The sequence below is a fragment of the Mustela erminea genome, chromosome 4 (assembly GCF_009829155.1).
Source record: "Mustela erminea isolate mMusErm1 chromosome 4, mMusErm1.Pri, whole genome shotgun sequence".
NCBI classification, from domain to species: Eukaryota; Metazoa; Chordata; class Mammalia; order Carnivora; family Mustelidae; genus Mustela; species Mustela erminea.
Genome location: NC_045617.1, coordinates 86432028 through 86458988, shown reverse-complemented (window position 1 = coordinate 86458988; position 26961 = coordinate 86432028). Strand labels below are relative to the sequence as shown.

General features: G+C 39.1%; 1 protein-coding gene across 5 annotated transcripts in view; it reads left to right on the top strand.

Annotated features, from left to right (window-relative positions):
* Positions 1–26961, top strand: part of KIF6 (kinesin family member 6) — a 505895-nt gene that overhangs the window by 217769 nt on the left and 261165 nt on the right. For all 5 annotated transcript variants that reach the window (XM_032339835.1, XM_032339836.1, XM_032339834.1 and 2 more), the window contains 4 exons: positions 4008–4214; positions 13676–13819; positions 14754–14840; positions 19394–19497. In XM_032339835.1, the coding sequence (XP_032195726.1) occupies positions 4008–4214; positions 13676–13819; positions 14754–14840; positions 19394–19497 (542 nt within the window). The remainder of the gene's footprint in view (positions 1–4007; positions 4215–13675; positions 13820–14753; positions 14841–19393; positions 19498–26961) is intronic.

Genomic DNA, 26961 nt, shown 5'->3' with positions numbered 1-26961 from the left:
GTGAAATGAAACCCATGTTTAAGTTCTGCAAATAACTTCCAGTCACTTTCAAGACACCTCAACTTGGGTTCTAAATTTGAGTTTGCGGTTTTTCAGGCACAGTTATTTGCCAATCCACTTCAGCAAGCAAAATCACACACTGGCCAGATCTGGGTATAGTTATTGTGGCAACGAGTAATGGGTCACATTTTCAGCCCATTTAACTCACTGTCTACATCATCACCAAAACAATGTTAGTATTTTGACATCTGTGTATTTTGCTTCTTGGTATAAATCAACAGTGGATTATATATCAAGAACTCATATTTACAGAAAGAAATTTCTGGTTAAAATAGCATCCAAGGGGCGCCTGGGTGGCTCAGTCGGTTAAGCATCTGCCTTCAGCTGAGGTCATGATTTCAGGGTCCTGGGATCAAGCCCCAGGGTGGACTCCCTGCTCAGTGGGGAGTCTGCTTCTCTCTCCCTCTGCCCCTCCCTACCTCTTGTGTTCTCTCTCTCTTTCTCTCCCCCTCAAATAAATAAATAAATAATAAAATAAAATAACATAGAATAACATCCAAGTATGTTACCCAAATACATGTGCATCCGTATGGAAATTCTTTCATTAAATCCCATTTTGCAGAGGTAGAAAGATGAACATATTTACTTATGTGAGCATTCATTTGGAATATTTTTAGATGATTTTTTATTTTTAGGTATCAGAATTTGCTTCTGATCATTTTAAATACATAGGCTATTACACATACACTTGAAGTCCTCTTGTTGGCTTTTTGCTTTGTATCCCTCACAAAAGCAATTCTTACTGTTAATGTCCTATGTCCTTCCAGTCTGTATTTTTATACTTTAATGACCTAAGTTATAGAGCCATGAACAAATCTTTTAGATAGCATTGCTTCTTTGGTTCCCTAAGTTCTAACATAGATATCATTTTGATCATCTAACTTTACATCATTCTTTAATATGCTTTTATTTCTTCAGTGTTTCAGAAATCCCATCTGCCAAACGGTGCTTCATTTTAACTTCTCTATAGTTTGGATTATCCCAGTGTATTCATCTTTTCCACCACAGATGTTCATTTACGTGATACATCTTGCACCACTTTCTTGCTATCCCCAGTGTCATAGTGAATGTTCATATGTGTGTATATGATCCACACTTTTCTCTCTCCTAGTATTCCTTGTTCCAAATTTTCTCCCCAGGAAATACACCTCATAGTCTGCAGCTGGATTGTAGGTTTTATGCATCTACAATATTAACCACATATTGTCAAGTTGCTTTCAAAATGGATTCTTAATTTATGTTGTCACCAGCAGTATATAAAAGTTCCTGTTTCCTTGTATCTTTACAAACCTTATCTCTTTAGACTTTGTTTCTTTAAAATATTGCCAGTCTGATGGATGTAAATGAAATAGTTTATCATTTTGGCTTGAATTTTTTGTCCTGATTATCTGTGAATTTGAGCATTTTTAAAAAATACTTATTGACCATGTTCAGATTTCCTCATTATGGGTTGCCTATTCATATCCTTTGCTCATTTTTTTCTGAGTTGTCTTTTTCATATTGACATATGGGAGTTCTTTATTTCAAATATTAATCTTTTGTTAGCCATATGGATTTCAAATGCCATTTCCTAGTCTAACTTTGTGGCAGATTTTATCACCCAGAAGTTCTTCAATTTTGGATAATTTGGTCAAATACTTTCAATCACTTCATTTTTGTGTTTAATGTCTTATCATAAAAGATCCGTTACTAGGGTGCCTGGGTGGCTCAGTTAGTTAAGTTGCTGACTTGTGATTTTGACTCAGGTTATGATCTCATGGTTCATGAGACTGACCCCATGTTAGGCTCTGCACTCAGTGGGGAATCTACTTGAGATTCTCTCCCTCTGCCTCTCTCCCCACTTGCTCTTTCAGTCTCTCTCAAATAAATAAACAAATCTTTATTTTTTAACAAAAAAAGATCCATTATTACCTTGGGTTGACTATGATATGCTTCCATATTTTCTTATATTAATGTTAAAATTGTATTAATTTACACTTGAGTCTTTAATACATTCTGGACTTTATTTGTGTGTCTGCTGTGAGAAAGAAACCTTAATTTATTATTTTTTTTAATAATTACCACACCATTTGTTAATTAGTCCATCCTTTCTCCGCTGTGCTCCATGTGTCCTCTATCCTATGCAGAGTGCCTACCCAAGCCCAGCCTGTTTTACTGACTGTGTTATCTGTTCCTACAGCAACACCACACTGTTTTAATTACTGTGGCATTATGATATACCCTGATGTACAGCAGGACACGTTGCCTTCTCCTTCTTCTTTCACAGAATTATTTTTGTTATTTTTTTAATATTTGCTCTTCCATCTGTGTTTTAGAATTGATTTATTTGTTTTATTCCACAAACATAATGTGTGGTATTTTTATTTCAATTGCATTGAATATGTAGGTTAATACAGAGAAATTAACATAGAGATGAATTTTCAGTTTTCCCATCCTGGACATCGTATATTAATATCTAGGATACCTTTACTCAGGCTTCCTTTTTGAATCTTTTAATATCATTTCCCAGCAAATCACACATTTTTATAATCTCCTGTTATCTCATTGTCTTTGTGGCCATTATGAGTAATATTGTATTTCCTGCTTAATTATTGCCGGGTTATTAGAACTTCCTTGATTTGGCATGTTGACCTTACATCCAGCAGCCTTGCTAAACTTCTTAGTTTTTAACAGTTTATATGTGCTCTTGCATTTTCTATGTACATCATCATATTTCTGTACACAATTATGTTTTAACCTCTTTTTTTCCTGTCACTATGACTTGTATTTCTTTTTCTTGTTTTTTTTTAAAGATTTCACATTTTTATTTTTTAAAAAAATTTAGAGTTTATGATGAAATCTAGTCTTGTGATTCCAGAGTAATTTAGAAACCACAGATTATGTGTTAGATAAACTTTAATTACCAAGTATAAGTTTCCATTGCCTGATTTGTATTTATATTTTTCAATAAAGAATCATTTTTAGTCCAGATTAATAATTTGCATCTTGGAAAGATTCAAATAATACTTATGATAAATTCTTAACAATTTATCATCAATATTTGGGGTTGCAGAAATATAAATGTATAATTAATTAAAGTTACAAATATAAACATAGAGACAGAATTTTCAGCCTCTTTCTTATAGTTCCACATTTTTAAAAAAATTTATTTATTTTTTTCAGCGTAACAGTATTCATTGTTTTTGCACCACACCCAGTGCTCCATGCAATCCATGCCCTCTCTAATACCCACCACCTGGTTCCCCCAACCTCCCACCCTCCACCCCTTCAAAACCCTCAGATTGTTTTTCAGAGTCCATAGTCTCTCATGGTTCACCTCCCCATCCAATTTCCCTCAACTCCCTTCTCCTCTCCATCTCCCCTTGTCCCCCATGCTATTTGTTATGCTCCACAAATAAGTGAAACCATATGATAATTGACCCTCTCTGCTTGACTTATTTCACTCAGCATAATCTCTTCCAGTCCTGCCCATGCATTGGCTGGGATCCTCATTCACTGTTGGGTAGTAGCAGTGATACTGGGCATTCTCATCTGTGGGTTGTGTTAATTACAAGTGTGTAATGAATTCCCTCAGTGCATCCATTTTCACTTTTTTCCCCATGACATTCCCATCGAACATTTGCAAGTATGGCTAGCCAAGGTTAAGATAAGGACTGTGGTCACGTAATGAAATTAAGTTACCGTATTAGTAAGAGGATTCATGCTTTACTTCATTTGAACTCTTTCCTCACTTTCTGAATCAACCCACCCATATCTGTTGTAAGTCATTCAAGAGACAGTATATTAAAAATAACTCACTTAAAGTGATCTCAGCTACAAGTTTTTTGCTGAGTTTGACAGCATTGGCTTCAAAGTCATACTATTAGAGACATACATCTAAACTTTTTGATAGTTTGCAAAAATTCTCAGTGTTCACATTAATTTTGTTTTGCAATTTCATTTTATAGACTCCAATGAACCAGGCTTCAACTCGATCCCACTGCATTTTCACTATTCACTTATCAAGCAAGGAACCAGGATCTGCGACTGTCCGGCATGCCAAACTTCATTTGGTTGACCTGGCTGGTTCAGAGCGAGTTGCAAAGACTGGAGTAGGGGGCCAACTTCTAACTGAGGCCAAGTATATCAACTTGTCCCTACATTACTTAGAACAGGTAAAAATAGGCATAATGGGATGTAACTGTATCTACCATTTGTTAAAAGACTTTGCATCAGGCACTCTGCTAGCATTATTTTGTTTTCTTCTTTTATTTTGGTAAAATGTGCATAATATACACTTCATCATTTTAATCATTTTCAAGTGTACAGTTCTGTGTCATTAAGTTCACAGTGTTGTGTAACCATCACCACCATCTATTTCCAGAACTTTTTCATAACCCAATCAGAAACTCTGTACTTATTAAACAATAATTTTCCATTTCCTTATGCTCCCAGTACCTGGTGACCTCTATTCTACTTTCTGTCTCTATGAACTTGGCTGTTCTAGATATTCATGTAAGTGGAATAATATATTTGTCCTTTTCAGTATGATGTATGTCACTTAGGATTAATGTCTTCAAAGTCCATCCATGTTCTAACATGTGTTTGAATTTCATTCCTCTGTAATGCTGAGTAATGTTTTCTTATTGCACATGCCATGTCTTGTTTATCCATTCAGTCATCAATGGATACTTAGTTTGTCACTACCTTTTGGCTATTGTGAATAATACTGCTGTGAACATTGGTGTAGCTACTAGCATTTTGTCTATACCATTTCATTTAAACCTTGCAACAACCCTACTCTGTGGGTATTAGTTATTCCCATTTTATATATTTTGAAACTCGGGTCTTCCTGAGACCTTCCTGAGGTTACCAGTTAATGGTGAGATGAGGATTTGAATCTTGAATTGCTTGGCTCCAAAGCCCGCGTCTTCTCTCACTATACCTTATTATTTTTGTTATAAAATTTGTAATGGGTGTGAATATAGGTTATAAATGGCCTCCCATGGCCTGTCTTTTCAGACTAGTAGATTAGTTGTGGGAACATAATTTAAAGATGACTAATAGCTTTTTAGCTTCTGGTGACTTCATCTAGCTGGTGACTGTGATTCTATGAAGGTTCTCTTTGCTTTAGCTTCCCCTTCCAGCCCTTACCCCAAATTTCCTGCAGTCTACCCCAATGTATGCTCTATTTTTGACTTCTGAATTTATCTCCCAAGTGCAAAGAAAGCTCATCTGAATTTAGCTAAATAAATTTTCCAGAAAAAAAAATCCTCACCCCTAAAATGAGCATATTGAATTAGATGATTTCTCAAGTTCTTTCAGCTCCATGAGTAAAGTGCTGTGAGTTGAATGTTAAAGATGGCAACTACTTCCAAATTCTAAGGCGGGGGGCGGGGGGAGAAACATGATCAAAAACTGGAGTGGAGAAGTACAGAGTATATTGGCAAGGCAGAAGGACTTGCTAATGAGTGTTGGAGGCTAAAAGATTTGAAAAAACAAACAGAACTCCCCCCTCTTTTCTTTTACTGCCTAATGAACCCTTTTGAGACTGATATTGTCCTGATGTTAAATGCTTCTAATGGTCAAGTTGGCTGAAAAAGCAGATTGAGAGAAACCTAAGGGAGCTGTATCTGAACAAGGTGCCTGCAGTTAGGCTCTGACTAAATGAACCCCAGTAAGGCAGGACCCAGAGATTAATGGCCTGCATGTGTTCAGATGATTTTAGTGTTTCTGACAAGACTCAGCCTTCCCTAGCTGTTCTTGCTCAAATATTAAGTAGTACTTTTGCTTAACAGAGCTTTTTCTTAATTGAACACTTATAAAACCCTGATATGAAAACATAATGGACTGTATTCAAAGTGCTTTATTTCAAAGAAATATTCCTAGTTGTTTCTGATGGTAGCACTGTCTGCTTTAACTCCCATTATGCCCATCTGTTCATACAAAATTATATTCATTAGTTAAATCAGAATTTCCACCAATTGTTATCACTCAAGGAAAACATTCTGCCCCTAATCCTCTCCCTTCATTCTATACAACCTTTGCAAGCTGCTACTTCTCATTAAAACTCTTCCTCTCCCCACATCTCTTCTCTTCAAAATTCTTGCAACATCAGCCTCGTGTGAGTAATCTTGGTGGCTCTATGCACTTGATTTTCTGTATAATGAATTTATGTATTTAACGAACATTTGTAAGGAGCAGTATCATGCTGAGGACTACACCAGGCACTGGAGCATAGTGCTGAGCAAAGTAGAAATGGTCCTTGCACCAAAGGTCTCAGGGGCTGGTGCAGGGAGATGTGCATGGAATAAATAGTCATTAAATACTTGGCTGTTATCCAGGTGAGTTGTGCAGAGAAAGGCCAACGGGTGAGGGGAGCTTATAATGGGGGACCGGACTTCGGCTGAGCAGGGCAAAGGGAATGAAAGTTCTCTCAGGGCTGATATTAAACAGAGACTCAAAGAACAAGTAGGAGAGAACCAGGCAGATCTGGGGTTAGAGCATGTCAGGCAGTGGGAACTGGGAGTCCTTTAAACCTTAGCTCCAGTCCAGGGGCTCAGTTCAGCCAGGGCCACAGCAATACTCACATGTCATTGACCTTTGGCTTTCTGAATGTCAACTATCTGTTTTATATGTACCCAATGCATGACTCTAGCTGCTAACTACCTACACTACTCTACAAGGGTTTTCCTAGAGGTTATAGCATAAGATAACAGAGAGAAGGGGAGAAAGATTAGCATCAGAGTTAAGAGGGACAGAAATAGGGGCGTCTGGGTGGCTCAGTGGGTTAAAGCCTCTGCCTTCGGCTCAGGTCATGATCCCAGGGTCCTGGGATCGAGCCCCGCATCGGGCTCTCTGCTCGGCAGGGAGCCTGCTTCCTCCTCTCTCTCTCTCTGCCTGCCTCTCTGCCTACTTGTGACCTCTGTCTGTCAAATAAATAAAATCCTTTAAAAAACAAAACAAAACAAAACAACAACAACAAAAGAGGGACAGAAATATGGAAAACTGCAGGTATGGGCATAGATATGTGGGGTTGAGTAAATCTAGGAGTTGTGGCAAATAAGGAAATAGGTGGGTCACAGCGAAATTTTGGAATTTCACACAGAAAGAGATAAGTGAGGGAGAACCAAGGAGTACAGGGGAATAAGAGTAATAAAAAGAGGGGGCAGATACTATTAATAAAATAATAGAATTCAAGGATTTTTATACCCAGGTTTTCTTTATGCAGGACTTGATTTTGTGGCTAATGAGACTGGAGGTGTAACACACTTTAGTTTAACTGCATTCATTCATTCATTCAACAAACTGTAACTAAGTGTCTGTGAAGTGCTTGAATTATGTCAGACAATGAGGATAAATGCGTCATTGAGAAATGGTGCTATCATGTTATCTAGTGAAGGAGCAACACGTATAAACATATCCTTACATAAGGTCAGATAAATGCTGTTTCAGCAACTCACGTAAATGTTTGTAATTAATTACATCCTCTCCATCTTAGTTTCAGTATATAGATGGAAATGTCCTAAGAAATAGTTTGGTAACCTCTCTTACACTTATTAGCCCATGTTGGTTATAGAAATTCCATGCAGAACTGCCACTGTCCTTCTGGCCATCATTGTGGGCCTTACATCTGCTCGCAGCTTACAGACTTTCTGAGTTGCATGCCCCTTACTGTACTTATCAGTAAATAAATTTCTGTTTGTCAGAGTACTGTTGGTTTTGGAGTTTTCCTTGTGTATGCGGTACTCTTTCCAAAAAGTCTCCTCGAAAAAATTTTAAGCCACAATTACAGGGTGCATATCAGCCCTGGAAATTAAGTGCATGGAAGAAAAGGAAGGGGACATGCATACTTGTTCTAACCATTAGCCTCACCGAGTGCTCCTGGTGTGACCTTTGTTCTCTGTCAGCCCAAACATCAAGTGAGAAACCACTGGGAACAGTGTGTTTGCTCTCTGCCTTTACAGAAATCAGAATCTGGGTTCCCTTCAACCAGTTATCCACCATAAGCAGGATTTCTTCAGAGTTTCAGTTTCCACTTGGCTTCCACTGAATGTGTGTGTTGAGGAGAAAAACGAATGCTGCCAATGACAGTTGTAACCACTCCAAATCATTGTCAGTTTTCAGAGGATAATTTTCCATGTGCTTCTGAGCTCTTTAAAAGAAAATCTCTTCAATTCATTAAATAGTAATCTGAGTGATTGATTCTAAGAATAGTTTCTAGGTACTTGGAGATATTAAGTATAATGTGAGTTTCCATTCTTTGTTGCTTAAAGAATGTCTTCAGGAACATTTTGTTATATTTATGTATGAAATCCCAAATGGGAGTAAACATTTTTTTAAAAATCCAGGTTGTGTAACTATCTCCTTAGCTTGTGCCATTCAGATCATTTGGTTCTGGCCCAATTTAGAGAGCCCAAAGCATCCCCATAAAAAATAATCCACCTTTGCCTCTTTCCCGAATACTGGCCATTTCTGGGTCACTCTGAAGATCTATATCTTCTCCAAGGGGTCTAGACTTATTCTGATACTCCCAGGCTCCTTTAGAGCTGAGAAGGTACCTTTTCAGGGCCCTCTGTTAGAGAAACGGCCCAGGACTAGCTTTATAGAGCTATAACAAGTGTCCAGAGGGATCCTAAAGAACATAGCCTGGATACCCCTGCTATATGGAGTGCATTTTGTTTTACTATCCCAGAAACAATCTCTATTCATCTTTAAAACATTTCTCTGAGATAGGCAGGTATTCTAATCCTACTTTTACAGGTGAGGAAACAGAGACTAATAAACTTAAGAGATCTGTCTAAAATTGCACAAGTGGGGCAGATAGATTCTGCCTCTAAGTCCTGGGTTCATTCTTTTATTATGAACTGCTTTCATTTTTCCCATTTCTAAAGACCATGCTTTCCAATCCATAATCACATTTGGAATTTTAATTATTCTCTTGAACCATTTTAGAACCATTTCTGGAAAGGGCATTGGAATTTCCTCTACAACATTCTCTGCAAGAGTAGCAGCCATGAGCCCATCCCAGCTCCAAGAGTAGACCTTGACTAGTCTAAACCAATTGGAGCCTTGGCTGTAGTGATTGGTTCACAGATGGGCCTATGACCCAAGCTGGTCCCTAGGGAAGCTCAGGGTATATATTTAATGATTAGAGAACTTTCTCACATCAGTTATAAATAAGGATATTTGGCAGTCATCCCGTGGCTGTGAAGAGAGGCAGACTTCTACAACATAGAAGGTAGAGCAGAGATATTGGTGAAAACTAAATCCTTGGTGGTAGCACTGACCTTTTGGGTTATGTGTAACCTAAAACCTTTCCTATTATAGATACATGGGCCAATAAATTTCCCCTTATGATTAAATCCAGTTTGGGTTACATTTTCTGTTGCTGCAACCAATAGTAAATTAACTAACCCCATTGAATTTACTATCAGCGGGAAGCTTAATAAGCATATTCTCTTTTATGTCACCTAAGTTGTCATAAAGCTGCTGAATAGAAGAGGTATTAATATTGTTTCCTGGAGCAGGAAAAAAAAACTGTGACATTTGTTTTATGAAAGAATTTCAAAGTACTTAGAGCATTGTCAGACACTTAATTATGATTCATAAGCAGTTATGCCACCCTCTCCACACATCTATCAGACCAACCTCTCTTTGGTCTGGCTTGGTATTTGGGCCTGCCTTGATTATTAGAGGTATTTCCTTTGCCCTCTTAGCTCTGAGGGTCTGGAGTTCTGCTCAGCATTCCCTGCTACCACCTTGCCACTCAGACTTGGGTCTGCCATGTTCCCTACTTCCTTTCCAATTACACTGAAACTCAGTTCCACCAAATCTCACTCCATACTGTTGACCCTTGCACTATCTTCCTAGGTGAAGCTAATTAATCTACTCATTTATTTGTTCATTTCACATAACGGTGTCAAACACATGTTGTATTTGTCAGATTTCTTTATCATAAACCAGAAACCCTACTGTAGCTGATTTAAGCAATGTAGAGTTTATTAAACATAAAGAACCGCAAGAAAAGTTAGAAAACTGGGCTTAGATACTACACAGCCTAGAGCAGAGCAAACAAGAGACAGTCCAGCCACAGCACTGAACTGCTCTTGGCAGTTCAGAACTCTGCCCTTGGCACCCAGGACAGTAATTCCTGGATTCCAGAAGTTTGTTGCAGCTACCTCGAAGGAACCAGATGCCTTCACCACCACTCTCTCCTATATATCTGATCTTCCTTTTTGTGGCTACCACCTCTCATCACTCACCTCCCAGCCCCACACAAGGTGTCCTTTTGATGGAGCTAGGTCTCACATAGAACGTTGAGTTATAAGAGAGACTAGGAAGTGTAACTTCATAGTGAATGAAACTAGAATGGGGGTTATCCTGAGAATGGAGTAAAAAGACAATGTAGTTTCTGCCTCATAGGGTTTCTGGGGGCCAGACACTGCTCTAGATGGTGGCGTAGAATTGTGAATGAGAGAAACAAAGTCTCTGGCCTAATGAAGCTGAAAGCCAAGTGAGGAAGCAGATTTTAAAAAAAGGTAAATAAGTGAATAGAATTTCAAATAGTGATAAGAACAGGAAGAAAAATGAAATCGATTAAAATCCTGGAGATAGGTTACATTTGACAAGGCGTTTAGTGAAAGCCCTTGTGAGGAGACAAGATTTGAGCAAAGATTTAAATGATGTGAAATAGGAAGCTATATGAAAATCTGGGCAAGAAGATTCTAGGTAAAAAGAACAAATTCAAAGGTGACGTGGAGACAGTCTTGTTATGGTGGAGGAACAGTGAGGCCAATGTGGGCTGAGAAAGGAAAGCACAATAGAAGATGAGGACAGATAGGTAGACAGGGACTAGATCATGCAGGAGTTGGGTCATTATGGTGTTTCAGGAAGCTACGGGAAGGTTGTAAGCAGTGAAGTGACTTGAAGTAACTTATATTTTATAAAGATTTCTCTGCAGAGAGTAGATCAAAGGGAGGTGAGGGGTGTGGTGGGCAAAAAGAGAAACAAGGATAAGTCAAAGCCTTGTATAGCTGTCCAAGGAAGGAGTGATGGAGGCTTGACCTGGAGTGGTGACAGAAGAAGTGGGAAAAGTGGCCCAATTCTGGGCATGCTGTTTAGGTAAAACTAATAGAAATAACTAGTGGATTAGATGTCAGAAATGAGGGGAAATAAGGATGATGTGTAGGGTTTTGACCTGAGCCAGTAGGTGGATGGTGGTGCCATCAGTAATGATGGGTAAAACCCAGAAAAGAATCAGATTCGTGTGGAGAGGGGAGAGAAGGTCAAGAATAGACATTCAAGTGGAGATTTAGGGTTGCCACAGAGAGAGCAGCTCAGGGGTAAGCTGATGGTATAAATTGGGGAGATAGCAGGATATATGTGTATATATGTATTTAAGGGGATTGGATGAGATTCCATATGGAGAGAGTATAGATAAGAACGAGAAACCCTGGAGTATTCCAATGTCTATAACTTAGGAAGAAGGAAAGGAAGCATTCATTAACTAATGTTTGAGAAAAGATGAAAACCAGGGAAATGTGATATCCTGGTTACCAATGAATAAAGTGTTTCCAAAAGGACGCAGAGAGTACCTGTGTTGAATGCTTACTCGACTCAGAAGTCAAATAAGATGGCCATAAATACTTTGGGTACAGCAGGGGATTGCTGAAAACCTTAGGAAGAGCCATCTTAGTTTTTAGACTAGAGGACACACAGGATGGGAATGATCCAGGTGAGAGAGAGAAATTGATGCAGAAATAAAGGGGTAAAAGATACAAATGGAGTGAAAAGAAGGGCCATCTGTACCCCAATGTTCATAGCAGCAATGGCCATGGTCACCAAATGTGGAAAGAACCAAGATGCCCTTCACCAGACGAATGAATAAGGAAGATGTGGTCCATATACACTATGGAGTATTATGGCTCCATCACTAAGGATGAATACCCAACTTTTGTAGCAACATGGATGGGACTAGAAGAGATTATGCTGAGTGAAATAAGTCAAGCAGAGAGAGTCAATTATCCTATGGTTTTACTTACTTGTGGAGCATAACAAATAACATGGAGGACATGGGGAGATGGAGAGGAGAACGGGGTTGAGGGAAATTGGAAGGGGAGGTGAACCATGAGAGACTATGGACTCTGAAAAACAACCTGAGGGTTTTGAAGGGGTGGGAGGTGGGAGGTTGGGGGAGCCAGGTGGTGGGTATTAAGGAGGGCACATATTGCATAGAGCACTGGGTGTGGTGCAAAAAACAATAAATACTGTTACGCTGAAAAGAAATAAAAAAAAAGAAGTAAAGGGGTAATTGTAGGAGCAAGGTAAGTGAGAAGAGAAGAGGGAGAGGATGAAGGGCTGACCTTAGAAGGAGCAGTTTGGTGACACAGGAAGGGCAGAGTGGGACATTTAATGATGGGACGGGAGATGGTTCTGGTCAGGCTGCTCCCTTTTAATGGAAGGGTGTGTGACAATCAAGCTAAGACTAAAGGCAGGGAGGGAAGGCTGGATGGAGGTCTGAAACAAAAGGATAAAATATGAAATCCTCATTTCTGAGATTGGAGAAGTAATTTTTGGGAGAAATGATCAGTAATTTGGGGGAGAAATAAAATCTGTGGTCATGAATTTAAAGCAGGACCTGTGGTATTATGTGTTTTTGCCCCAAACAGCCTTTGAAAACAATTTTGTTTTATAAACCAAGAGGGTAGAAGAAGTCCTGTTGGTGGGGATTACACACCTGAGGGGAGGGAAGGTTAGAACAATGGTAGGTGTTAGCCGAGGTAATTTTCAAGGGTCCGGGCCTCATGATGCCTCTGAAGTCACAGATGCTTGGGATGGACATCCTAGCACTGGGTTCATCTTCCCAGGAAAACCTGAAGCCCTAGTGGCTCCCTTTGGGCAGCAGCCTTTCATCCAGCTGGTACCTTCCTATTAAATGAAGAATAAGATGAGTAAGACTTAGTTGACCCAACATAAACTTACCCCATCACTTAGACTGGTAGCAACCATTCACACAGCACTGAGCTAGCTGGCTGCTTCTCAAAATTTGTGCATTTTAACTCAGTCACTCCAACTCCCTGTGAGGTAGCTGTTATCCTTTCTCTGTTTTACAGTTGAGGACACTGAGGCAGGGATGTTGAGTGACATGCCCTAGTAAGGCTAGAATTTGGACCTGGACAATGTGATACCAGATTCTTGGGTCTCCATCACTAACCCCTACTGTCTCTCATAGTTCTTCTTTACTGCTCTGCCTCTTCTACCTTGAAGATGGGTCATAGAAATCAATTTTGGTGGGGATTTTAAAACTCTGGCATGATTTACTCTTGAGATTTACATGAATATTCCAATGACCAAAGACAGGATAATAATGTATCCTTTTCTATGCCAAGTTATATCCTCTCTCCAAAAATTACAGTGTTCACAGTGGTATGTTTTTGTTAAGTTTACTTCCCTCCATCTTCACCATTAGTGTACCAAATCATGTTAAAATATTTATTATGAGCCCAGGTTTTAGATGTCACCCTGCAATCAGTTATGATTTCTGTTTGAATTTTCACTGCAGTTGCATTTTAGCTGAGCATCAGATGTGCATTTTCTGTTAATCTAATGCCATTATTTTTCTGCCACACCACAGGTGATCATTGCTCTCTCCGAAAAACACCGTGCACACATTCCCTACAGGAACTCCATGATGACCAGTGTCCTAAGGGACAGTTTGGGAGGGAACTGCATGACAACCATGATTGCAACACTCTCTTTAGAGAAAAGGAATATTGACGTATGTTGGTTCTTTCCGGAGATCTCAGTCTGAGCTTCTGTAGCCAGTGTCTGAGATGGCGGTGAAGGTCCCGGGAGGGTTTCCATCTTTTCAGCCAGGTTGGGGTATGCTTTGAGATGTAAACACCCTGCAGAGTTCACAGCTTTGGCTGGTTGGCCAGCATTATAATTACCCCCATTTGAGAATGGACTTCACACAGTCCAGGATGGTGGGAAGAAGGCTCAGATACAGATTTTGGGAAGCCTCCTGCTGGGTTAGTTATCTTGGCCAGAGGATATAAGAAAGGAGATCCATTAGCTGCTTTTCTGTTTAGCTCTTGATTACTAAGATACCTTCATCTCTAGGACATGTCCCTAGACCTGTCACTGAGTTCAGTGTACAGGATACTTTATCAAGGCCTGGCTACTGACTGACTTTCCTGGGTTGCTTTAGCCTCAACTTCATGTTTTATGCATTGCAGTCCAATTCTTAAGATCCAGAATTTCTCTAGAAGAGGAAAATAAGAAGTGGCAGGACATCTTCCAAAACGAGGCCAACCCCTAAGTGCATTCTAAGATGTCTTGCAAAGCCTCTTTCTGGCCTGTTACAAATGTTTATTTTGTAGTCATTCAAGTTTGTGGGTTATAATAGTATCTGCCATAATTATGATTTCTATATGGGGCTCTGGTTTCATAGATCAGTAGTTGAAAAATAACATAAGTTGCCATGTAGGACCTCATGATCTCCCACATGTTTAGCATGGATCATTTTATTAGGCCAAAATAAAATTTTAATTAAACTGATGTTCTAGAGCAAAACTTCCTCATTTGGAGGTTTGGTCCCTCATTGTGTTTTATACACATCACTCTTTAGATGTGCTTCTTTCTTCTGTGAACAAAAATGAAGGGTTATCTTTCTAAGCCATAACATTTTAAGGAGTTATTTTGCTTTACAGGAGTCAATATCTACCTGCAGATTTGCACAACGAGTGGCACTCATAAAGAATGAAGCTGTTCTTAATGAAGAAATCGATCCCAGATTGGTAAGCAACTTTGAACTTACTAGGTTGGAAGAAAAATCAAAGTGGATTAAAGATTAGCAAAACTCAAGAGGCACATCCTTCATACCAGGCAGTGTTCTAAGTATTAGAAACATATTAATTTATTGAATTCTCACAACAAGTTTTTGAGTAGATGTCATCCCCATCCCTGCTTTACAGATGACAAAACTGAGGCCCAGAAATGTAACTAACTTGCTGAGAGTCACAGCCCCCATAAGTGACAGAGCCGGGATTTAGGTACAGACGGTCTGACCCAAGGACCTGCCAGCTGCAGTCCCCTCAGTCCGCTCCTGAGAGAGTGCAGTGAGTCCTGAGGATGCATGGGACTTGGTCAGGGCCAGTTCTATTTACATGCAGGTGGTAGCCTTTCAGAAAACTTCAGTTGAAGTTTCTAGAGATAATAATAAAAATAGACCATCTTCTATAAAAGCTAACAGAGGAAAACGAAGTTCTAATGGTTATTAAGTAAAACCGTATTTGTACAACTTCCCTGCTGCTTATTTTAGAGATTAGAAAAAAATTAATCAGTGGGGTCCCTGGGTGGCTCTGTCTGTTAAGCATCCAACTCTTGATTTCAGCTCAGGTCATGATCTTAGGGTTGAGGGATTGAGTCCTATGTTGGGCTCCATGCTCAGTGGGGAGTATGCTTGAGATTCTCTGTCTCCCTCTCCCTCTGCCCCTCCTCCTGCTCCCTCACTTTCTATCCCTCTCAAAATAAATAAGTCTTTAAAAAACTTAATCATTAGTTGGGTCCATGGAAAAATAGCTAAACTTCTAGTTCTCCAACAATGAATCCTGCTTTATCAGAGTGCTTATTTACTTATTTATTTATTTATTTATTTATTTATTTTATTTATTCATTTGAGAGAGGTACAGAGACAGAGATTGAGCACAAGCAGGGGGAGAGCCAGAGGGAGAGAGAGAAGCAGACTCCCCACTGAGCTGGGGGCCCGATGTGGGGCTCCATCCCAGGACCTGGGCATCACGACCTAAGCCAAAGGCAGATGCTTAACCATCTGAGTCACCCAGGCACTCCTATCAGAGTGCTTTTTTAAAGCAAAAATATTTGCAAGTTCCATGACTCAGATCCTCATTTTAAATGCAGATGTTTTTTCTCTGTTTTGTTAGTCTTCTCTAAATGAAATACAACATGAAATCAACTTATGCCAACATTGAAAATGTAGAAATAAAATATTTTAATTTTATACATTCCCAAATTAAGATTATATTACTTTCCAGATCACTCAGTTTTTAAAAATTTTCTCTAGAACATAAGCTGATGTAGGCTTAGCAGTATGCATTATAAAAAGGGTGTGAAATCTCACCAACAGTGCTTCATTTATAAATTCCTCAAATTCCAAAATAATAATAATAATAACCTTCTAAATTCACTGTTACCCATATTAATTATTTCCTTCTGATTGTTTGCCGTGTCTCCCTGAAATCATTGTGCTGAAGTATAGAGACAAAGGAGGTTAAAAGGATAGTGGGGTTATTTGTTTTACCCCGCTTGTCTCAGGAGCTTGAGCTGCCCAGCTGGAAATCTCTTCTGGAGAAACCAAGTGGGTGAGGCAGGGTCTCTTTCCAGCACAGACCCTGCTCAGACACCTGCAACACACAGTGCCCCCACTGGAAGAAGGAGTTGGAATTCAAAGGCTTGAGTCAAGTGGAAGGAAACACATAGGATGAATTTTTCTGCCGTCCCCACCTCCCCAGCAAACAGCCCTGTTGCATCACAGAACAACCCGAGAAAGACAGCCATGAGTCATTAGCCTGAAGACAAAAATTAGAGCATAATTGAAGGAAAATGAACATATTAAATGCTGGAGGGGTTTTTTTTTTCTTTAAATTAGGCTAGAGAGACTTTGAAGTTACTTGAGGAATGTGAAGAAAGGTGAGCATTGTCATGTGTTTGATGTAGGACTGCAAAATATGTAAAGAAGAGAGAAATCTGAATCAAAGCTGACAGCTGTTAATTGAATAAATATTGAGGTCTTCCATGTTAATTTTAGCCATTCTGACTGGTGTAGGGTATCTCATTATGGTTTTGATTTGTATTTGCCTGGTGCCAAGTGACACTGAGTGTTTTTTCATAGGTCTGTTGGCCATTTCTATGTCTTCTTTGGAGAAATTATTGTTCCGGTCTTCTGCCCATTTCTTGATTGGATAATTTGTTTTCTGAGTGTTGAGTTTGATAAGTCCTTTATAGATATTGGATACCAGCCCTTTATCTAATATGTCATTTGCAAATATCTTCTCCCATTCTGTGGGTTGCCTCTTAGTTTTGTTGACTATTTCCTTTGCTGTGAAGAAGCTTTTTATCTCAATGAAGTCCCAATAGTTCATTTTTCCTTTTGTTTCCCTTGCCTTTGGAGATGTGTCTAGCAAGAAGTTGCTGCAGCTGAGGTCAAAGAGTTTGCTGCCTATGTTCTCCTCTAGGATTTTGATGGATTTCTGCCTCACATTTAGGTCTTTCATCCATTTTGAGTTTATCTTTGTGTATGGTGTAAGAAAACGGTCCAGTTTCTTTTGTGAGGTGATGAGCTGATGAGCACTGGATGTTATATGCAACCAATAAATTATTGAACATTATATCTGAAACTAATGATGTATTATGTGTTGGCTTATTGAATCTAAATAAGAAATAAAGTAAGATTTGTTTTATTTATATATATATATATATATATATATAGAGAGAGAGAGAGAGAGAGAGATCTTCTGGTGCAAAACAATCTATAATTGATAAGTGTTATCTCCCATTCTCTTTTATAATGGCTTCAAAAACTGACATTACTATTCATGACTTTATGGACAGAGCTTTTCTGAAGCACAGGTGACAATTGCAAATTTTTCCTCAAAACCACCCAAAACACAATTTGGAGGGGATTCCCAATATATAGCTCTCAGAATCCAATGGCACACATGAAACCAGCCCTCTAAGATCAGGATCACCAGGATTTTGACTTGCTTTCTTTACAAGTCTCAGTAAGACAAGGTGATAAAAGAATTATAAAGAGGCCAGAGTCTGTGGTGACTCAGCATGGGCCAAAATCTTCTGTGGATGGCTCTCATTCCAAAGTTTCTACAGCAATTTGATGGGAGGTATGATTGTAATAATCTCAAAATCATGAAAGTTGGCTTAGTTTTGAGATTTCTGCTCAGTGACAGAAGTTAATTTGGTTGTTATATTTGACTTTGAATGCCTTAGCAGACTAGAAAATATGACATCAATATTAATTTGGGGGTGAAGGGAAGGAGATACAAATGAATGACTCACATAGTTCCTGTCTGAGAATTTTCACTGTGCAGAGCTGGATGATTCTGACCATGTTTTTGAAAAGAAGCAAATAACCAAAACCCATCCTATCCTGTACATTTAAATGAAATTCCAGGAGACCTGACATGTTCAAAATACTCAGTGTCCCATTCTTTGGAAATTCTGGTCCTGTCAATATGTCAGAGATAATAGGAACCCTACCTATATATAAAATTTAACAAGTACTTTTGAAATGTATGTCTGAGGTTGAATGAGTGAAGGGAATTCTCCAGGGCTCAGAAACCAAGCTGAGGCTGCAGTTGTCCTGGAGTAGAGGGATGAAGGGAATTGTAAGAAAGCCATCAAATATGGAGCCCTGGAACCTGGAAGATGGGCAATGAACATATGTTCTCTGCTTCTCAATATGAAACCAGTGAAAGGGTGAACCAGAAAGGAAAAAATCTGCCCACTGGCATAGGGAGATGCTAGGGAAGCTTATCTGCCTTAGCCTGGGCTTCAGGTGGAGCAAAAGTTGGTTTCTCTGCAAGTTTTAAATCCTAAGCCTCTGCTTCCCATGACTTCAAAGTTCAAATTTACAAACTCCCTTGGTCTAATGGACCCCAAGCCAAGAAGTTAGAAAAATAAGCACTAAAATAAATTCAAAAGAGTAGAAAGACAGAAATTAAAAAGTGTAAAAATGAGCAAAAACAAAACCCAAAGCAAAGATACAGTAGAAAGGAGTAACCAAAACTGAAGTTGACTTTTAATCTATTAATAAAATGAACAAATCTCTGGAAAGATTAATGAAGAAAGGAATAAAGAAGGCAGAAATCGACCCAGTATTTGGAATGAAAAGAAGACTTAACCATAGGTACAACAGATAGCTTAAAATAATAGTAAGGTATTTTGAATGACTTTATGGCAGTAAATTTAAAAGCAAAAATGGACAATTTCCTTTAAAAGCAACATTGAAGCTAATGCAAGAAGAATTTATTTTATTATTTTAATTTTTAAGAAGAATTTTTTAAAACATGAATATATCTATGACTATTAAATAGATTTAGTACTAACAGAGGTACCAAAGGGAGAGAAAGAGAGAAAGAGGAAGGAAAGAATGGAGGAAAGTGGGGAAGAAGGGTACGGGGTGGCTTTTGTATCATTCTCTGTATGTTTTCGCATCCTCTAAATTGCTCGTAATTTTCAAAGATGTTATGTTCTCTGTCACCAAGTTCCCTTTAATGAGGAGTTGACATTTATTCTCCCGCCTTGCCATTTGTAGATGATTATACGCCTACAAAAAGAAATCCAGGAACTGAAGGATGAACTGGCCGTGGTCACTGGGGAGCAGAGGACAGAGGCGCTCACAGACGCGGAGCTCCTTCAGTAAGCCTGCAGACTTGTTTTTGGGTCTTTAACTGTGAAAGTTTGTGTTAACTTCTTTGTTGGCCCCAGTGTTACGAATTCACCTCAAAGCATTAAGGTCTCCTGGGAGAGTCTGAAATTGCATGAAGGCGCCAGTTAAGAGTGGCAGCTTTCCACGAAAAGCTGGCTAAGGCTGGCAATGTTTTTGCCGCCTCAGCTTTGAGGGAGTAAAGAACAGAGCCCATAAAGGATGGGAATAGCCGCCTCATGCCAACTGAAGAGAAGGGCTTGTATAATAGTCATGCAATTTTAAAACATACACACCAAACACTCCTAAGCTGTGGATCTCAGATCTAAAAGGAATTCAAGAAACATCCTTTGTATTAAAAAGCATCTTGCTGCAAACACCAATTTATCCCATGCCAATGTAGCTCTCTCCTTTAATAAATAGATGGCCCATATATTCAAGTTCAAACACTGGAAATGGGAATGAAAGCAGGGATTCAGGGCCTTTCATATCTGCAGCCATGTGGCATATTGGGGGCACGGTGTGGCTCTCGTTTTTTTCTCTGATCATGAGCCACGCTGCTGGGTTTTCTTGTTTCTGTGCAACTCACAAAGCATTTATGGAGTGATAATAATGGGCTGGGCTTAAAAGCCAGTGATATTCTCAATTTCCAAACGAGAAATAGAGCTACACAAGATTTTTTCTAAGGGTTTGGTATCATTTCACCTAATCCTCTCCTAACAGAGAAAATGGTAAATAGTGGAGATGATGAAAGTGTTTTCTTTAAACTATTTCATGGCTGTGCCCAGAGGTAGGTCTAAAGCTTGAGGAGCTTTAAGCAAGGTTTCTGCTATAATCAAAGATTTCACTCCTCTAGGATACCATTTTGTAATTCTAGAACACTGTGTTTAATAACAGGAGAGGCTCCTAAGACTTTCCTTGCAAATTCGCTTTATCGCATATATGCAATTCAAGTAAAATACTTGCCCAAAGTCACGTTTTGAAGAATTCCCTGTCACTCCTTGAAATAACTTGGGATAGCTTAAATATGGAGAAACTTCTCCAGGTTGAGTATTCCTTCACTCTGATGCTCCCTTCCCCTCAAAGAAAGGAATTAACAATTATCATCTTTGAAGATGTCTCCTCAGAACTGTGAACTTCAAGTCAGGGTTCAGCCAGGAAAACAAAAGCATCCTAGGCCTCTCAGCAAAACTTTAACATAGGAGATGTTGTGAGGAGGTGGTATTATAGGAAATAACACAGCACCCCAGAGATCAGGAACAGCAGTGAGCCCTATACTCCTGGGACTGGGGAGAGGATGGTAGAAGCTTATGTCAGTATGGCCTAAGACTAGAGCCGACCAGAGGAGCGAGCTCATGATGAGTGCTGGGGCCAGGGAAGAGCAACAGGTGTTATCAGAGGCGTCATCCTGGCAGGGAGCCTGAGCTGCTCTCTCATATCACTTCCCGTCATCCACCCGTCAGCCTATTGGCTGAACTGGCCCAGAAACCAGGTGTTAGGAGAGTCAGGGAAGGTAGTTTCCTGTGATGCAGGGTCAAAGAGGGGAAAAATAGAAGTTGGATCCAAGAGCAAAAAAGAAAATGGCTAACATGTCAAATAAATACCAGAGTTTTCTCCAATTCCAATATATCCTATCTGTTGTGCAGGAGGCTCCAGGTAAGGTTAAGATTATGCATGTGCTAGTTTCAAGATGTCCGGTCCCTCCACTGTGCCAAATCTGAAGAATTTTAGAACTGATACAAAGAGACATCTGAATCTCTAGCCATACCGAGGAATTATACATAAATCTCTCAAGGGACTAGGGGCTTCAAGGAATTCCTAGCAGATTGAAGGGTGGGCCTGACCCAGAGCCACCATGGAAAAGCTACATCACTCTGCGTGCTGGCACCCTGGAGTGGGAGAAGTGTGGCAATAGCCTGGTACACTTGAGTTTGGTACAGCCCTAGTGGTGGGAGCAATTTGTCCTGTGGATCCCTGTACGTTCCTTCATCCCTTCTCCATCCAGTGTTTACGTCAGAGCTTAGGATGGAGAAACAGGGAAAGGCTCCAGGTAGCTGATGATATCCAGAATAATTTGGGGGCCTGAAAAGCTCTGAAGTGAGCTGTTGTCCTCAGCTCTGCCTGTCCCCCGTTCCCACTGAAAGTGGCAAGGAGCACAAGCACCCACTGCTGCTTAGCCCGTCCTCCAGGACCAGCTGCCTTTGCAGAGAGTCTAGAAAAGATGAGCTCTCAGTCGGAAACAACCAGAAATAGAAGGACTGCTGACTTGGAGAAAGACCAGAACAAGGTGTCTAGTCTAAGCTTGGAGGGCTTCAGAACCAAACATGATAGGAAGAGTGATTAATACCTTTGGAGATGTAAAAGAAGGCATTACATCCATGAAACAACAGGATCTTTATTTTTATAAAACAGACTCAAGAGGACATCTGAAAAATGAAGAAATGTAATTATTACCATTAAGAACTTAAAGGATGGCTCAGGGGCAGCATGAAAAAACAGAGGGACAAATTAGTCAGCTAGGACTACTTAGCCAGGCTAAGGAATTCTTCCATAATATAAGATGAAAGGGTAAAGAGAAAGTTGAAAAGAAAAGAATCTTGAAGAATAGCTCTAGCTTTACCAATATCTAACAAAGAGACGTTTTTTAAAGGAGAAATAGAAGTAACACAGAGGAGCCAATGGTTAAATAAATATTCTCTTAAGAATTTCTTAGAACTAAGAAAAAAAAGACTTAATAATGAAAAGGTTACCATGTACTAAGCTGTATAATAATGTAGAAAAAATTTAAGACCTCAAAGTATAGGAAAGAATCCTAAAAGTTATCAAAGAAGAAAAATATCATTTACAATGAAGAATCTGATTTAGAGCAAACTTCTCATCAGCCTCTCTGGAGACAGGAACCTCTGGACCTCTGGTGCCAAAAAACAAAACAGGACTTTGAATGGAGATTTCTGTATCTACCCAAATTAGCATTCAAATGCAAATGCGAAACAAGGCCTTTTTCAGACATACCAGCTTTGAGAAAGTTAACCACCCCAGTCCCTCTCTAGAAGAGATTACAACAGACTACATTTTCACAAAAAGAAAAATGCTACAAAAAAACAACAATGAGCAGATGTTATTTCTTTACAATACTTAATATTGTATTATATTTACATTGTCTCTTTTACTGACTTGCCACTTCCCACATACACAGATGTTGTTGTTTAAAAATTATTGACAACAATCAAATTTGCCATTCACAGAAGTTTGGGGGGGTAGACTGGAGAGAAATAAAAATGGGACAACTGTTTTAAAATACTGACAGACTCTTGGATGTAGTTGGTTTCCTTTGATCCACAGGTAGCAATACATACACACATGTCAATTGAACAGATTCTCTATATACAGTGTGTAGTGTTGTCTTTAGTTTTTCTGGGCAGTTGGTTCATTCATTCATTCAACATTTATTATTCATCTAGTGTTTACAAAACTCCACCCTAGGCCTTGAGAGATGAACACAAGATGAACAAAACCTAGAGCTGGTTCTCAAAGGGTTCACAATTTACTGGCACTGACAGACACAAGCACAAGTAATCACGATGCAAAATGTAAGTGTTATGAGAACATATAAATAAAACACGAGATTGCGAAGATAGTACGGATTAATTTTGAGTTCAGGATCCTCATGTAAAATTAGTTTGTGTGCTTCCGCCGTTCCCAGTGAAATGACTTCTCTGCTGACAAGCTAAGTATACCATATAGCATTACGTCTTATTAATGACTTTTGATGAGCAGCGAGAGAGAACAAATGTGGCAAAAGGTTATACCTACTCTGCCAAAGCAAAGCACAGGGGTTCACAACCATCCGGTGCTCCACCTTGGGTGCTTGTTCATACTGATAGTAAAGATTTTTCAGATAATGTGGGGTTTTGTTATGGTTTTCATTCTACTGTTGTTACAGTTATGTTTTGCCAGAATCCACTGGATTGAATATTGGCACAACTTAAAATTCATCAGACTTTAGAGTTCTGTATCATCATAAAATCAAAGAGAGAAATTAAAATTTGCCTGACATGTGGCATTGCTATTTAATATCATTAGTCTGTGCTTCTTTGTCTTCTGGGGACGCTGGACATTTATTCAGGAGTATGAATTCGATCTAGCCTCTCATTGTGCCTGGACTCCATGGATGGTGAGGGTAGGAGGCGGATAGTGCTGTTGAAGAGAAGAGTCCCATGACTTGGCAGGACAGAATGGCGGAAATGTAGTGGCTTTGGTCTACTGTCTCTGTCCTGCTGTCCTGCTGTTTCCAGCTTTATGCTGATCGCATGACATTCCTATCAGAGATTCTATGAAGGATATTAGAAAGCAGATATTTAATACATAACCTATTCTATATTCTATGTTATGTGCACTGAACACTTTGGAGATGTCTGTGAATATCTAGCCCTATCAGATTTTTTGAACTGTTTCCTAACATTCTGGCTCTTAATGTAAATATTTGTTGCATTGACTTGGATGCTTCAACTGAGGAGGCTTACAGATGTCAGCCTCCAGTTATTCTGATATTTTTAGTTTACATCTTTTTTTTTTTTTTTTTTTTTTTTTTTTTTGGCCTGTGTAAATTTGAGAAGAGACAGCTGGATGAAGGCTGGATAGCCAAGTTAATGTTTATACAGAGCTTCTTGGGTGAAGATTTGATTCTGATTGATTCTCTAAACACATACCTCTTTTTTTCTCTGGTTTAAAAAAATAATAATAAGCCTGTAGATCTCTGGTTAAGATGGAAGTATTATATCCTGGCCCAAGTCTAAATAGTAGAATATTTTCTGCATAGCAACATTTTACCTTTGAGATGGAATTGAACTGGATCTTATGGGCTCAACTCTGCCCAAAGTAAACTTCTGGATCCTTTTGTTGTTTTTTTTTTTCTGTTTTCCTGTCAGCCTTATTGAGACATAATTGACATATAACATTGTGTAAGTTTAAGGTGTACAGTGTGATGAATTAATATATGTATATATTGTGAAATGATTACCACAATATGGTTAGTTACACATCTATCACCTCATGTGTGTTTGTGTGTGTGTCTGTGTGTTAAGCACCTAAAGATCTACTCTCTTAGCAACTTTCAAGTACACAGTATAGTATTGTTAACTATAATCACCATGCTATATACTAGATTCCAGAACTTACTGATCATATAACTTGAAGTTTTTGCCTTTTTGACCAACATCTCCCCCGTTTCCTCTACCTCCCAGTTCCTGGCAAACACCAGTCTAGTCTCCATTTCTCTGGGTCCAGCTTTTTATTTTTCACACATACGTGACTTTATATAGTATTGGTCTTCCCCTGGCTTGTTTCTCTTAGTTATTTTTTGCAAGTCAGTCCTTCATCCTGAATTTATTGAGCACCTACTCGATGCTAATCATTTTAATAGGTTCTTTTGGCTTTTCAGGAATATAGGGCATGTAAAAAAATTCTAAGCAGTGACAGTTTTATTGGGGACATAGTGTATATAAACAAATGCACACAGTTACACACACACATGCACATATAAAACAGGGAATAAGATAGCATATTAGTGAAAAGAATAAATGGACACTAAGAACTGTAAAACCTTAATTATAGTTCTAATTCTACTTGTATTAGGTTTTTTTTTTTTAAAGATTTTATTTATTTATTTGACAGTGAGAGATCACAAGTAGGCAGAGAGGCAGGCAGAGAGAGAGGAAGGGAAGCAGGCTCCCTGCTGAGCAGAGAGCCCGATGTGGGGCTCGATCCCAGGACCCTGAGATCATGACCCGAGCCGAAGGCAGCGGCTTAACCCACTGAGCCACCCAGGCGCCCCTTGTATTAGGTTTTTAATGACTCTCTAGATTTGGGTTTCCTTGTATATAAAGTAAGAGAAGTGGACTAAATGCTATCTGGGCCTCTTTCAGCTCCATGTTTTTAAATGTCATATCAACTTATTACACATGGTTTAATATGTTATTTATTCATTATCTATGATAATGAAAAGCTCAATCATGTAGGAATTCAGAAATGGGGAAGTCATTACAAGTATCACCACTGAGGAAGCTAAATAAGCCTTAAAGGACGTCAAAAGGAAGAAGGTACCTCACTAAGAGAAAGAGGAGAGACCACATAAAGGAAGGTGCTGAGAGGGAAAGAGCATAGTGTCTGTGAGTGCATGCATGTGCGTGTGCACGTGTGTGCATGTGTTGGGGGGCAGGGGACAGTGGCAAGAAACCAGTATGGAGGCTTGCGTGTAAGAGGCACTGCCTAATGAGGATCTGGATGAAACTGGCCTGGCAGGAGCCAAGGGTTCTCCTGGTAGAATTGAAGAATAGGGTTAGACACTTAAGCAATAATCTCATGATGAGTTATGAACACCATGTGTAGAGGAGCTACTGCTTTATTTAATGGGGACTAGGAAACATTGTGCTTGAGAGTACTGCAATTCATTCATTTATATAATAATGTTTATTATGCTCTTCCTTTGTTCTAGGCACTGTTCTAAGTGCCAGAGATATAGAAATGAACAAAACAAAGTCCTTGCACTCATGGAGCTTACATTCTGGTGGGGAGAGAGATCATATACAAGATAAATAACTAAAATACAGAGCATTTCAGAGAGTAGAAAGTGCAAAAAGAAAAATAAAACAGGAGTTGCAATTTATAGGATAAAGATTTTTTTTTAATGGTTGCTTATAGCAACAAGTAGATGTGATAGCAACAAATAAAATGAGCAGAAGTGACAAACCAGGATGATGTTACCATTAGGTATAGAGTGATGATGATTAAAAGGCTCCAGTAATGACAGTGAATACAGAGGACGAGACAAATGTGAGATACTTTATTGAGGAAAAATCAATAGCAGTGATGACTACCAATATAAAAGATAAAGAAGGAAGAATAGTAAAAGGTCAAGACTTTGGGTGAATTATCAAAGGTTAGAAAAAGAAGCTTGTTGAAGTGGCACCTGGGTGGTTCACTTGGTTAAGCGTCTGCCTTTGGCTCAGGTCATGATCCCAGTGTCCTGGGATCGAGCCCCACATCAGGCTCCCTGCTCAGCAGAGTCTGCTTCTCCCTCTCCCTCTACTGTTCCTTCCTGCTCATGCTTTCTCTCTCTCTATCAAATAAATAAAAATTTTTTTTTAAAAAGCTGGTTAAGGATAAGAAATGTTCAGTTCCTGACATGATGAAGGAATATACAATATACAGAACTTTTAAAGTTCTGGAACTTTACAAGAAGGTTCAGGCTAAAGACTTAAATTTTGGAATGACTCATACTGAGTTGATTTAATGCTGAAGTCAAGTCCATAAGCCAGCTTAGAAATTCCCTGATCTGATTTGAAATGTGCAGTAATCAGGATCAACAAGACCATGTCTCGCTACATTCAAATTTACTGTAGGCAGCTTGCCAACTGAATTTACCTTTGTACTTGGCCACATTATATCCATTCCCTCCT